At 33.0% G+C, this 15,890-nt stretch overlaps 1 protein-coding gene and 1 pseudogene across 2 annotated transcripts; one reads left to right on the top strand and one right to left on the bottom strand.

Moving 5' to 3' along the window:
- Positions 1–799: 799 nt before the first annotated feature.
- On the bottom strand, positions 800–4,949 carry LOC117415728 (ADP-sugar pyrophosphatase-like). Of its 2 annotated transcripts, XM_034026445.3 has the most exons (10): positions 4,808–4,949; positions 4,301–4,465; positions 3,955–4,022; positions 3,627–3,679; positions 3,224–3,331; positions 2,940–3,035; positions 2,467–2,568; positions 1,341–1,349; positions 1,181–1,234; positions 800–1,067 (listed from the first exon to the last, which is right to left on the bottom strand). In XM_034026445.3, exons 2-10 carry the CDS (start codon positions 4,358–4,360, stop codon positions 958–960), a joined length of 660 nt encoding a protein of 219 aa, XP_033882336.1. In that variant the 5' UTR covers positions 4,361–4,465; positions 4,808–4,949; the 3' UTR covers positions 800–957. The 2 variants fall into 2 exon arrangements, with proteins under 2 accessions (XP_033882336.1, XP_058883266.1); XM_059027283.1 differs by lacking the exons at positions 800–1,067; positions 1,181–1,234; positions 1,341–1,349 and adding an exon at positions 1,750–2,062.
- Positions 4,950–5,150: 201 nt separating this feature from the next.
- On the top strand, positions 5,151–10,943 carry LOC117414606 (cell division cycle protein 123 homolog; annotated as a pseudogene).
- The last annotated feature ends 4,947 nt before the right edge of the window (positions 10,944–15,890 follow it).

Here is a 15,890-nt window from a genome sequence, read left to right as displayed (position 1 = left end):
ATTCTCTAAAAATGATTAAGAAAATGTAAATTTAAATGCAGTATTTTATATGTATATATTAAATATAATTGTTGGTGCTATGTTCTTTTTAAGAGACTATAGAATTATCTAGTGGTATGTTTGCTTAAAAGTTGAAAGTTAGGTCAGAGGCCAATGTCATGGTCACCAACAAAACTGGCATACGTATTTATATAATCCTGAAACCTTGATTTGTGAGGTAATGGCAGTGGTGTCACAAAATGGGTCTACCCATGATTACTGTCTAGAGTATGAAACCACTATCTGAAGTCACCATTAGATTTCACCAGCAGGTGCAAATGGTTTGTGATATTAGGAGTTGAAATAGTGGTGGATTGACAATTAACCTCCCATGACAAGGATTCGAATTACCTGGGTAACCACTGGAGTGCCACTAACACAGAATATGTCTGAGGGTCAACATTAATTGTTTATTTTTTGAGTGCATCTTATTAACAGATTTACTTTGATTTGTTCTTGATGTGGGTAATAAAATATTAAATGTGTGGTACTTCAAGCCTTCTGAGGTAAAAGCATACAGTTAAATGTCAATTAAAATGGAATTAAGCAACCTTGAGAGATTGGGGTTACTCCAGGTAACCTGTTACTGTATTTCGTTCTTTGGTTTGGTTTAGGATTTACTATAGTCCCCAAGATTCTCTCTCTCTCATATATAATGTATTATCTATATCTATAAACACACACCTTTTTTTTTTTTTTTTGCTGGGTATAGTGAAAACTTAAATGCCATATAAAGTACAGAAGATGAAAAACAATGAGCCAGGTTTCTAATGATCACTTTATTAAAAGTTGAAAACATAAGGCATCTTAACAGGTAATTCTGGAATTGTGGTTTTCTTTGAATTGTGTTCAAACATATGCCAAATAACTGTATTTGGACCCATTACAAATATATAAAACAGGAATGTCAACTTGTATTCAGGATTTCAGAACTGGCAGTTCAGTTGGCTTTGATTTTGCATGTGTCCTCCCCATGGCATAGATGTAAACTCTTGCATCCACCACCACATTTTCTTTCTTAACCATTTCTTAAAAAAATGAAAAAACATGTATTATTTCAATAAAGCTGAATTCCACATGCTGAAATTACAAAAGCAACCCTGATATTTACGTTAAAAACTGTAAAATAACGCAAACTTACCATCAATTTTCTTCTGCAATTCATTTAGAGGAACTAGAACTACCTCCACAAATTCTGCAAGCAAACATACATATCAACAGAAGTAGTGCTCAGATGTTAAGTAAATAAGTAAACAAAACATTTGGTTATCCATGCGCATGAGTAATACAAGAAAACATACCTCCATCATCTGTAAAGAAAGAAAAAAAAACATGGTTAGCATATTTGTTTATTAAATGTTTTGCACTAGAGAAAAAACTAGGCTAATTAAAATAGCTGTAGCTTAACCTTGCTACTTCAGCAAAGTCATTTGCAACATAAGAAATAATAAAGTATTTCTTTATTCAAAAGATCTAGATTAGAAACTGCTATTACACAAAATACTACTGGTTTTTAACCTTTACCTGAAGGTCAAAATTAGTTTTTATATATATATATATATATATATATATATAAAAACGAGCATCAAAATAAACTTAGCACTATTATAACACATTTATTTAAAATATATATATATAAATATATAATATATATATATATATATATATATATATATATATATATGGTATATAAATGATGGACATTGACAAAATGATTTTGGTTTCTTTTTAATCATTCGATCATTAATCCTTGACCATGACACGCTTGAGTGACTATGACTGAAGCATATGCACTTAATCACCTAATTAGTTAGACAGTTGATTGGACACTGGATATGGAGTGATTTCAGCTGTTGAATTGCAAGCTTGAATAAAAGCAATAAAGAAAAATCACAGAAAAAAAACCAATATGCCACGTATGTCAAGAGAGCAGCGCCTTCGTGCAATCGACATGTCGGAGGCTGGACGAGGGCAGCGTAATGTGGCTCGCCATCTTGGTTGCTCACAGCTAGCAATTTCAAACCTGGCGAGACGGTATAACCAGACACACTGTCAATGACAGGCCACGAAATGGGAGACCAAGACTCACAACACCTGCCCAACAGACAGATCATTTTGCAGCATCTTCGTGATATCAATTGTTAATCAGCACAATAAAAAGTCACTGCACCTGCTCTAAAACATTTTTCAATCACATCTAGTGAATTTTATCCAAATATAAAAGTTTTAAGTTTCTTTTGATGCTCAAATATAAGTGCCTTTTGTACTGTTTTTAATGCTGCACTACTGGTCTGGATTTTTGTTGTTTGTTTGCTCTGTGTACTTTCATGAATGTACCATATTAGTGATATTTATTTATTTATTTATATTTATTTAATTTTTTTACACACAACAATAAAGTCAAATGTACAGGAAAGAAAATCTTACCAAGCTTTTGTTTGGGTTTGATATTTTCAGGTTCATCTCCATTAATATTGACCGTCACAATGTGGGTTGTACAATTTGTCAAACCAGGATCTAGACAAATGGCTAAAAATGAAATGATTTGTAGGAGTTTAATACAATTGGAGTCATTAGTAACTGCACTTGCAATATGTTTTACAAGAGCATGTGGTTCCAGTATCAAAAAACTTAGTGATCCACTCAGTCAATCAGCTACGGAGTATAGCGGTCATTATCCCACTAGCGGATGCTCTCTAAAACTAATGGGACTTTAGAAGTATGAAATAAAACAAACAGTCTAAGCGATCTTGTAAAAAACCTACAAACAAAATGTCTTCACACACAAAAACCATTTATAGTGATCTAATGATCTAAACAGCGGTGCATCTAAAAGGTCTATAAATTTAAGATCCGCCGGTTATGACAAATCCTAAGTATGAAATACAATAGCAGGTTACCTGGAGAGACCCCAACCACCTCTCCTTTGTATCCAGTCTCTTCCAGTAGTTTCCTCAAAGCAGCATCCTCTGCACTTTCATTATCATCAATGAGGCCTGAAACATACATTATGTACACGTTCAACCACGTGTTTGCATAAAGAATGTGTGCTCTGAAATCATCTTCCAACAATTGAGGCTGCAAATAAATACTACTACACAGCATAACTATGCTTTGTTTTAATGCTCAGTGCTTAGGTTTATTATGCAAAATGCAAACACCACTGATATGTGAATCCCCTTACCTGCTGGAAACTCAAGGCAGTAGCAGCCCATTGGTGGTCTGAACTGTTTTACCATCACAAGGCAATCATAGTGGAGAGTTCTGTTTAAAACAGCAAATATTGCAACACCTAAAAGAATAAGAATGAAACAAGATTGTTAACCTTTTTTTTTCAGGCGTGCTAGGCAAAATTACGCCTTATCAAAATTATGAAATGAAAAATATGTTCTCCTGCCTGAATCTGAACTTAACTTTTGACGTTGCCTTTTAGAAATGTATTTTAAATAACACTGTAAACTTGTATCTCCATTTTTTTTTTTAAATAAAGTACAAAATATTTAGTTTATATAAAAATGGAATTGTAAAAGCAAAGGGTCCCATTTGTGTACTAGACACATTGGACTGTAGTGTAGTCTTGTACCTACCATCAGCTGAAGAAGTATGCTTTTTAGTCGTCCTCTTCACCGTTTCCCAGGTCCTAAAACAACAGTAATACAAAATAGCTTGTTAAGAGAGTCAAATAAAATCAACGAAGAGATAAACACACACACACACACACACACACACACACACACACACACACACACACACACACACACACACACAGAGAGAGAGAGAGACATACAATATCATGAACACAGTTGTGAGGAACTAAATTCTCATGGAAAACAAAAAACTTTCTTGCATTGTTGCAGCCATGTTATCATATTAGATATTGATTGATAATGCTGTCTCCTCCCAAACTAAATATACCTTGTTTTGCCAGAAGGGTCAATGTAGGTTGTCTTTTCAAGTTTTACCCATTTTCCTTCTGCAATCACCTTAAAAACAACAAAAAAAAAAAACCCATTCAATATTGCTTTGCAGTTTAGTCGGGGCACCCGTGTCTAAACGCTTTTGAAATCACTGCTTCTGCCCATTCAACAGCTAGCTGTTCCAGGCAAATTGACCAGGTGTCACCTCTAGTGGAGATTTCCTGAGAAAGTTGCTCCATCCTGTACAATTGATAAAAAAAAAAGCACTCGCCAATATGCCTATTTAACAACAAATCTAATATTTTATCTTTGACTACGAACACAAAGTTGATTATGCTCTGTACCTCTTCTTTAATGACAGATGGTATAATAGCTTTAGGTGAGTCTCCTACAGACCCGTCCATGTTCACAGTGCTGGTCCCTTCTGTGTTCACAAGCTCAAAGTCCAAAATTGAGTAATTCGCTGTTTGCAGTACCGTTATCTGTTAGAGGCTGACGATACCCTGATTCTGTGGGAATGCAAATATACTGGTTAGACTTGTTGTTCCTTACTTCAAATCTTCAAGTAATGAACAATGTATAAAATAGTGCTAATTTATAGGCTGTTTAGTATTTCTATCGAGAGAATGTACGAGTACTTATAAATAATACTAGTGATTGGTTAAGGGTTCATTTAAATTATTAATACATTATTAAAGCAATAGCAAATATAAACGTATATTAGTGCAGTTTGCAAGAAACGATGCAGACCGTATGTATATGTCCAATGCTGTTAATACCTTCATGTATTGTATTCTAAAATGTTCTATAAAGAAACAACAACAAAAAATTTATTCCGCTTCACTATCTACCTGTATAGACCAAGCTCTCTGTGCGATGAATGAGTTCACGAAGTTGTTTCACCGATCACTTCTGAAATCATGAATGGCGTTCTTTGCAAATCCTTCCGTAGCACTGATCTTTATCCATTTGTACTGTACTAGATAGCAATTGAAACAATGCAACAATAACCGTGTTTTACACAAAGTTACAAATTGGTTATCAGACAAATAAAACAGTCTAATTTTGAGCAGCTTCAACAACTACGCATTAAAAAACATCTTGGCGGAACACAAACTGAATGCGTACAGCGGTCAATTTAGACGGCGTGCGTTTCCAAACGGATAGATATTTCCTTTTCCTGTCGCAAGCAGCATGAAGAAAGAGCAGGTCGTAAACTGTCAGTTTTCTGTCTGGTATCCGATATTTTAAAAACACACAATAAAAAGGTAACATGCACTATTGTTAACATTTGGTAGAGAAGAAACCACTGAGAGGCCTCATAAACTAAATGTAGATAATATGTAGTGTAGGTCTTCCTGTAGGGGCGTGGATTGACAAATATTTACCAATCTACTTCTTTTTTAAAGTTATAAAAGACAAATTGCTGTCCCTTTTGCTTTTTGTTATATAATCTTTCGAAATCTTGATTATTTACATATTCTCAGAAATCCCGGTGCCAATTAATTTTACTAACTATAGCGTACAGCACTAGGGATAAATGTCCATTACGTATACCACTCTGTAATTAATACGTGTCCAATGTACACAGTAGTAGATTACATATTGCACAATTCAGATAGTTGCCTGCTAGCATAAAAATTGAAGTGATTAGCGTGCAGATAAATATCAACATAGATTTTTCCACATATTGTTTTAGAGTCTTTTCAGGTGTTTTATTTATATTGGCTTCTGTCACTAAGGCACTATTAGTCCACATTAAATGTGACGGAACATGGCATTTCGGATTTGCATGACTAGTTTGTGGAACAACAAAAGTCAGTTCAGTACAGCAAATGTGTAATTTAACTGTGTAAGTCATGCGTACCTTTATTGCAACGCGTCAAAACGTTACATAATCTTTTGTTCCAGAGAGAGCCGCTTAGTCACTCTCAGAATAACGACGAAGAAGAAATACAGGTAGATACGTTTTCTTTTTTAAAAATTTCAGAATTAAGCCAGTTTTTTTATTATTATTATTATTATTATTATTATTATTATTATTATTATTATTATTATTATTATTATTATTAATTTTGTTTTGAATAGTAAAAAAGTAAATAATAATTTTGTCCCAATTATAGTTGACATTTGACACCCCCATACAAAAATGCGAACAAAGTCCAGTGTTTCAATAACAAAATAACATTGATCTGTAATCATGGAAGGCTGACAGTTTATGCTACCCCCATGTGTATAAATAGAGAGCTTCTATATCCAATACTTCCATTACTCAGTATTGGAAGCAAAAGTCATCACCAAAATAGTTGATATTGTTTTAATTCAAAAGCTTAGCAAAACAAAATAATAATAATAATAATTAATCAATCTCTTGATTTCTAGAAATATATTTATTGAATGATGAAAACATTTCCAAAAAATAAAACGTTTTCTTTTCTTTTTCTAATACTAGTGGTCAGATGATGAAACTACAGCAACTGCTACAATAAGTACTAGAACATGTAAATATGGAAACTGTCTTTTTTTTTTTCAACTTAACATTGTATTTATTTTTTGCTCAATATATTATATTAGAATAATAACTTACAGCATTGCATATTGAGAATTAACCTGTAAGCAACCTTACAATATACCTTTTTAGGCCCCTGAATTTCCAGAGTTTACGTCAAAAGTAGAAGAGGCAATCAACACTTTGGATGGGAGTGTCTTTCCTAAACTGAACTGGAGTTCTCCAAGGGTAAGAGTGGATGTGAGGGACGCTGTGGGTTAAAAAAATAAATAAATAAAAAGCTGTGTGATGTCTTGCTGCTTTATTGATTTATAACTTTAGAACAGCGGTTCCAAATCAGGTTCCTTTCAAAACGGTATTGTATTTGAGGTGATGTCGTTTATCGGTCTTATTGTTACATGTAAAGGAAAAGGCACTGTCAGAGTCAGCAAAATATTTTTTTAAATGTTTTATTTTATTCTTAACATGGTTTGATTAACCATTTTGAAGCATTTAGTCATTTCTTTTACCCAATAGGATGCAAACTGGATTGCTATGAACAGTTCATTGCAGTGCCAGAGCCTGAGTGACATTTTCCTCCTCTTTAAGAGTTCAGACTTCATTGCTCAACCGTAAGTGCTCTTAAGCTAAATACATATTTTCTGGTGACATAAATCTGCCTTAATCATTGTCCAACAACTCAATAAATAAGAAATATAGATCCATTAACTTTTTTATTAACTTTAAATAACATTGCACCACATACCAAGTCTTTACTTTTTACGACTGCACCTTGCACCTTGCAAACTGACACAACACTCCTCCATCTTTCTTTCTTTCTGTTCTGCAGTTTTGTTTTTACTGATGTTGGAGCTCTTTTTCTTTTAAAACTGTATTAACATTTTGCTTTCTTGCATTTGTTCCACAAATGTACTCAAAAATTAACCAAGGGGCCTATTTTAAGGTTCTAAATAGTGGCTGATGTTGAAACAGCTGTCTTAAAGATTATAAACCTGATTTTTTCAGGGTTTGTTTTCCAGTATTTTTATTGCATGTATGTATGTATGTTAATAAGTGAGAAAACCTCATCTAGATTATAATGGCGTTAAAGAGTGTCAGCATTTCAGTCTGCCCACTATTATAATCATTAATATAGACACCAGAAAGGTAATATAAGAGCTTGTAAATTTAGTGCTAATAAATTAAGAATAAAGGCATTGAAACAGTCAGACTTTTACAGGCAAGTGTCATGCACCCTGGTATTCAGTCCTGGCCCACTCTTAATTGTGCTGTTCTGTGATGTGATGTGACAACTCTGTTTAAATATGTTATGTAAAGGATTTAAAAAACACTGAGTATTTGTATTTTTTCCTTCAGTTGTGTTTGATGTCTACAGAGACAGTAGGGTAAGTAATTAGAATAGTTTAAATTACACTCCTTTGCCCTAAATCAGGGGTCTCCAATCCTGGTCCTGGAGGGCCGGTGTCCCTCCTCTTTTTTATTCCAATTGTACCCTAAATTACTTAATTGGATAAATTAAGCTTCCAATAAGCACTTAATTGGTAAGTAATTTAGGGTACAGCTGGAACAAAACCCAGGAGGGACACCGGCCCTCCAGGAACAAGATTGGAGACCCCTGCCCTAAATTCAGTAATTGCTCTTCATGTATACAAGTGTTGTATACATTGCTTTACCAAAGCAGCCAAGGGCACTTTAACTTAATGTAGCTGATGGTTTGTAATTGTTTTTCCTTGTAGGGTCGGGTATGGCTTATAGATTTTAACCCCTTTGGTGAAGTGACAGATTCACTTTTGTTTACTTGGGAGGAGTTGGCGTCAGGAACCAGTCTTCGAGATGAAAACTGTGGAGGAGAGACCACAGAGCAGGTATTTATAATCTGATAAATAACCTATAGTAATTAAAAACATATTTTATTGCACTGCTTAGTACTGTACATGTAAATACTTGTGTCAATAGACTGCCGCAGCACAGCATCTCTAAATACACAGCTTCACATTAAAATGTTCTTATTATCTCCAACTGTGCCCATAAATTATCTTAAATTGTTTTTGAAGAGTAGATAGTATACAAGACTATAACCTGCTGTATCTGGGTTTTAGAAACTGCTCGTAACAAGAGTTTAGTGTCACTTTTAATTACTGCTTCAGTCACTTTTTAATTTAAGGTAATTAAATTCTGTATTGATGAAGCATTTCTACTACAACCCCTTTGACATATAATTGCATTTACATGGATTGATAGTTTAATATCAAACATGACAGGTTTTAATCATTAAGTGTTCAGTATTACATTGGTTAAATAACTGATTTTGTATAACATTTTAATGCCTCAGTTCCTACTGTTTTAATGCAGTACTTCTTCCCAAAGATAATATTCAGCGTACAACATACTTATTTCTTTGTTGATTTTAAAAGGACTCTCCAGCATTTCGCTATACCACCAGCGATGTGACAGTCCAGCCGAGTCCCTGTTTGAGTTATCGAATACCCAGGGACTTTGTGGACCTCTCCAGGGGAGAGGGTACATACAAGCTCATTGACTTTCTCAAGCTAGTAAGTCACCATGCTCTTTCGCTGATCTTTGGCACTAATAAAAAAACAGGCTTTGGTTAAGCTATTACTCGGTCACATAGGCTGCTGTATGGGATGTTTTGACCAGATAACTAAGGTTTAAAAGCTTAGTTCAATGGACTAGTTCAATGGAAAAATGGTATACTAATAATAACTGTGGATCTCTGAATATTAAATGTGTATTAATTTAGTTCTATATACTGTATTTCCAGTATTACTCTTTAGTTTGTTGTCATTTGTTGAGCAATAAGTTGTTTTTTTTTCAGAAAAAAAATCAACAAGATGATGAATCTGATGAAAATGTGTAAGGAAAATTGTACCTCGAAGCAGGACTGGAGATGGGAGAGACAGTCTATTCAAGCAAGTAATATTATGCCAAAATAGAGAATGACTAAAATAAGTTTATTGCTTTTTATTTTAGAGAGAATTACATCGCAAACGGTAATGTAAACATGTAGAAATGTATATTTTTTAAATCATGTAAAAATTGCATACACTATACAAATATATACGTGTGAAACAATTTTACAAATAAAGAAAGTGAGAAAAAAAGGGAAAGCTCCGAGTTTTTCAACCAGTAGCTGTGCTTGATATTGTTTATTTATTGATTGATTTATTTATTGATCAGTTTGAACATTAACTTAATAGCTTTGTGTATTATTACTGTAATATGTTTTCTTCTTATTAAAGTACAGAATAAATTAGGTCTGTCATTTGCTTGAAAACAATGGTATTGTAGCACAGAAAATGAGTGATTTGTTTTATATACATTTTGAAAGAAAAGGTATTTGTAAATTGGGAAACTTAAACATCTAATGAATACATTTAGATGTACAGATTATTAAACATTCATCTTTCACAGTGTTGGCTTGAACTAAAAAAAAAAAGCTAAAACTACACATTAATGAAAATATATGCATAGTACAATTATTATATATAGATCTGCGCTTTATTTTTTGTGGTTATAAAGACTTGACAAAGTGTGTTTTGGGACAAGCTAACTATCTTTATTTGTAAATTGAAACATTATATGTAGCATATTTGTAATATCACTTTATTAGCCTCAGATGTTAATACAGTGTTGTGAACACAGATTTGTGTACCACAATATGGACTTTTGATTGGGAAAAGCTTATATCATGCTTAAATAATATACCGTATTCCTTTGAATTTAAGACGACGACCAAATTTAAAAATAAAACATCAAGTAAATACGCATTTAATTACGCTATTGTATCGTACAAAACTGACCCAAAACAGTGTTGTTGTAGATTAACCACGGAGCTCGTTTATCGTGCTGCTCACTGTATAATACTTAAGATGGCGTCTCTGTCATACATACACCAGCACTCACTTACGACATCACACATCCTGGCAACAGCAAGCACAACACAACACTCCACGGCATCAGACAACATGTAACCCAGCAACCACAACAGCATTGAACATTGCTTTGCATATTGAAAAATACGGGGGTCTGATCAGCATTTCCGATCTGTCCCATCCGGACCTGTTTTATAGAAATGTTGCAGTTGTAAATGTTTCTCTTGCAATTCCTCAGGAAGCTTGTTTTGTTTTTTTCTCAGCAGTGTGTCACGTTGCTGCTTGTGTATCCGGGCAGATGCCTTGACATTTCTCACTATTCTGTACTCGAATTTAAGATGCAGGCTATTTTTGAGAAGCAAAAATGGTTAAAAAAAAAAGTGCGTCATATTCGAAGGAATACGGTACTTAACATGCTAAATAAAAACAAAACCTCTATTTTGTTCAGTCCCTATATGATTTATTTGATTTTTGTATTATCAGTAATGATGATTAGTGATGTAAACCATGGTTCATATTATTTTTAAATGGATTCAAATTTTTAATAGCAACAAGGAAGTCATCAAATAAATGATAGTGCTGTAAGGCATTGTCTGTTTTATTATTGATGGACAGCCTGAACCATGCATACCTACTGTACTACACGTCTTTGATGAGAAGCAGTGTTGTTTTCAGCCACTCGGGGGAGCCATTCTTCCACAAACGATGGAGTCTTTCAATTCTCAGGCATTGTGTGGATGAAGTTTGCTTAGTTTTTTTTTTTTTTTTAATGAAATTTTTACAATATAAATAATGTAGTTTATCTTCGAGAAAGGCTTCTAGTTGAAAAGTTTGTCAATGTTATTAAGTTTATTTTATAGTAATATCTTGTAGTTATAGTTGTGTAGTAAGAAAGTAAAATTTCCCTTAATTTGTAAATACACATTTATTACAAATGCAGTGTTTAAATGTGTATTTTAAAAAGCTTGTCTCCCTCTCGTGATTATGTTCCCTCCAGATATTGTGTGTGGCTGTTTTTTTGATGCCAAAAACTCTAAAGAAGAGCTTAGGTTTTCTTTTGTGCAGATTGAAAGCTTCCTGCAGGAGTCATACACCACACAGCTTGCATGGCTGTCTAGTACGTGAAGCAAAACAAATAGTTTTCATTTACCTCCTAATGTTGTATTTAGAAGTAGAAATCCTAATTGAGACTTGCACATACTTGGGTACAATTATTCAAGAGAATTTCATATATTAAACACTAACTTTACTGGTGATGTAAAAAGAGTACAGTAAATGCAAAATTAGTTGTAATGCAAACTTATAATATATTTTTAATTGTCAGTATTTATTTTATAACATTTTTATTGACAAATATATTGGTCATTAGTTTATAATCAAAAGAAATATATGCCCACCTGAAGGTTGAAAACTGTTCAAAAACTGTGTAGTATTGTTATTATTAGGTCAGCACAGATATAAACTGAATAAAATGTTATCTTTCCTTGGAATCTATAACCGTTTAATGAAACTAACTTCTAGCATTAGACTTGGTAATGCTCTTGGAATATATTACAAGAATAACAAAGACCTGTATTGATTTGTGTTTGCATGATTGATAACTTAGCCCAACCCTTTATGTCTTGAGAATAGGGGGTGAATACATTTTTGTGGTAAGACCTGCAGTAGTTTGCAACTAGAATACTCATCAACTGTGCAGGAATATATTATAGGTACATATAATACTGTATTTAAAATAGCACAATGCAATAACGCTGTTCAAAAAGACAGACTATATACTCATACTGTATATTCACTTCCAAATACAAAAAATAGCACTCAAACAAATACAACTTCTATAAGTGATATAACAGTGATTCTGAAGTAATTCATTGTGAATTCAGTCCTGTTAATTCAGCATGATTTAGAAACATTTAGGTTCCAATTTCCCCTTCAGCTGTTACTAATGAATTCACTGTTTATTCTTTACTAATTCATACCCTCTTATTTAGTGAGAAGTGTGAATTAATGCACGAATACATGCCTTATACATGTGATCAACATATTTTGTTACAAAGGAACATGGAATGAATAAGGGTAATTAAATTCAGTTGAATTAACAGGGCTCAATTCAAAATGATTTACTTCAGAATTCAGAAAACATGCATAGGTGTTCAGGTGTTATTCCTGTGGTAGTCGGAATTCATTATGAATGTGACCATTATTTTAAAGTGTAATCCATTGCTGTAATAAAAACAAGCTAAGCCACTCCAGGACAGTGCCTGAATTCCAACAGGACTTAGCAGAACTTCCACCAAGAGCCTATGATCTTAAGGCAAGCCAAATGATCATTTAGAGGTATCTAGAGGTATTGCATTTTAAGATATCTTGACATATTTAGTGATATCTGTAAATCATCTGCCGATATCTTTAAATGAATATGAGAGAACTGTAAATAAAACCTTTTGAAGATATCTTAATATACTGTAATTCTGAGATGAAACAGATACTCAAATTGATTTACAGATATCTTTAAATAATGTTTTGCTAGCATTGTACGCCACACTGTCATTTAGAGATGTCTCAAAATAACTTCATTTTCATTTAGAGATATCTTTAAATCAGGATATCTCAAATTTACTTTCTGTGAAAGTGCTCTATATTTTGAAATGACTTCCTGTTCATTTAGAGATATTTCTAAATGAACAGGAAATGATTTAGATATCTCTAAATGATTTAGATATATCTCTAAATGAACAGGAAATGATTTGGGTATCTCTAAACAATTTAGATATATCTCTAAATGAACAGGAGGTTATTTAGAGATGTCTGAAAATTATTTAAAGGTATCTCAAAACATTTTGCGATATCTTAAAATGATTTCAAGATATCTGAAAATGCATTTTTGATATCTAATTTAAAGCTCCATTTAAATATATCTGGAAATAATTGTGAGATAGCTCTAAATGTATTTGAGATATCTTAAAATGATTTAGAGATATCTTTAAATATTTGAAGATATCTCTAAATGATCATTTGGCTTGCCATAATGATCTACAGTGCTAAAGGCACGAGAGAGATCTAATAACACCAAAATAGTAGAAGAGGATCACTGATCACTAAAGAAATAAGAAAGATCATCTTTATACCAAGTAAGAAACATTTTGGTTCCTTATTGTGGAGATAATATTAAAAAAAAAAGGATAAGAAATGCCACATTGCTTAAATGACTTTGGACTCGTTTGTTTTCATCAACAGCAGATCAATGTCAAACCAATTTCAGTTGGGTCAAAGCTCTAGTCACAACTGAGCGATGACAGATCACACTCTCCAACTTCATGGAGGAAGCTATTTAAAGATTGTCCACTGCTAAGGACGCGTGGTACATTTTAAACCTTGGACGGTTGAAAACAGGCAAGCAGAACAGTGTGTTGTGAATTCATTTTATTATCAGGGAAATATTGGAGGTTTGTGAATTCCTTTATAAATGTAAAGTATACCAATCATCCAGTTGCAGATTGGAGCATAGACTGCATATGGAAACGGTGGCAGAGATTTACAGATGGAAACCTGGCTATAAGAACGGTCTTCGTATTATTATATGTTGTGCAACATCCACATTTCAAAGTCGATACTTTTTCCCAGTTGCTCTTCAACACTGCTGCATTCTGTGACCCACAGTCTTCAATTCTCTGTCATAGATTCACAATATGCATATATTTTACTTCAACAGCCTTTCATTATATCATGCTTAGAATTCATAATATTCGGCATCTAGTCGTACAATATATTGATTACAAATTGTTGGTTTTAACCTGTTATGCCATGCATATTCAAAGGGTTGCTTTTTATAATTGTGTTATTTATCTGAATATGTTATTGGTAATATGGGATACAACATTAATTATCTTTCAGTGCAGAATTATATTGTTAGACTCAAAACTTTATTTTATTTTATTCTTATCCAAAAAAAGAGTTGTAGCTTTATATGCAGGATTAATTGTCTTCACAATATTTTAATCTGTGAGCAGAGCACTTGATTCATTGATAACCTATATTTCATTTCTGGCTTTTGACTGCTTGAGGCACCTTTTGGTTCGTTTGTCGTTACTCAACTGCTGTTGATTTTAAACTGAGGTTTTTAAAATGAATAATTCACCGAGTGTAATAACCACATCCATCCAACTGTTAAAGAAAAAATGTTTCTAGGAAATTTTACTAATACAAAGGACAAGCATCTTATGAAAAATCACCAGTGTTGATGTATGCAAGCTAAATTGCACTTAAATTTATCTGAATGAAAATCTCCAAGGGCTGTAATTGCTAATGGTTCTATACTGTAAAACTATATGTTAAAGAATTAAGCAAAAATCCTATTCAACAAATTTTAAACTGATATTTGTATTGTTATAGTTTACCGTAATGTTCATTTTGGTAAAACAGAGTTGAAAGTATATTCTCAAACAATTACAATGAACACTAAGGTGTGTTTAAAATCTGTTGCATGCATTTGTTAGCATTTATTTACATTTGGGTTTACAGTGGAGGCCTACTTATCTCTGTTTTGTTCCATATTGAAAACATGATTCTTATATAACAAAGTAAGGGTTCAAAAGAATTCCGAGGAACAACATAATGATTCAGCACAGAACGCCCCAAACCCCTATTTTCTAGTGAAAAACTGAAAGGTATTATCCAGGGTGCTGAATCAAAGAGACACAGATATTGGAGTATGTATGTATGTATTTATATATATAATGTTTCCTTTTGTTCACCTGAAATAAATAATGACTATTTAAGGGTTATGTACTTACCTTTCTTGTCAGAATACCTATGGGTTAAAACGTGTTAGCTATGTTTGCTGTGAAGTATATAAAATAAAGACGATTACTTTTATTGAGAACTGTGTGGATATGGACTTGATTTATATATATATATATATATATATATATATATATATATATATATATATATATATATATATACACACACACACACACACAAAGTAAGTTAACTGCATTAACGCACAATATCATTGATGTGTTAAACTTACTTTCTAATCACCCTGTGTGTGTGTGTGTGTGTGTTTCTAGAACATACCAGATGGCGCATATATATATACATATATATATATATATATATATATATATATATATATATATATGCGCCATCTGGTATGTTCTAGAAAAACAAACAATAGCCTTGAGAGGACAACTCTTCAAGCCATGTCATGACTGAGCAGGTGGGATGTGAAACTCCAAAACGCATCTCATCATTTGTATCTATAAATCAGTAGGGGTGGGGCCACTTTAGCAGGACAATGCCTAGTCTGAACCCTTTGTGTTTGAATCTGTACTTCAGTTTATAAAAGAAGTCTACCAAAACACATAATCTACAGCCTATGGATCAAATGCATTTTAAAGTGTACCGGCTTCAACATTAAGCAGCGCCTTTCTTATATTACACTATCGATAACACAGTCGGAAGCTTTACTGCACAGCAGTATTCTTTCCATTGCTCTGGTTGCGGTTCAGAGGAGGTGTAAAATAATAT

The sequence above is a fragment of the Acipenser ruthenus genome, chromosome 7 (genome assembly GCF_902713425.1).
Source record: "Acipenser ruthenus chromosome 7, fAciRut3.2 maternal haplotype, whole genome shotgun sequence".
NCBI classification, from domain to species: domain Eukaryota; kingdom Metazoa; phylum Chordata; class Actinopteri; order Acipenseriformes; family Acipenseridae; genus Acipenser; species Acipenser ruthenus.
The sequence above is the reverse complement of the archived record's forward strand: the minus strand, read 5'-3'. Positions and strand labels throughout refer to the sequence as shown.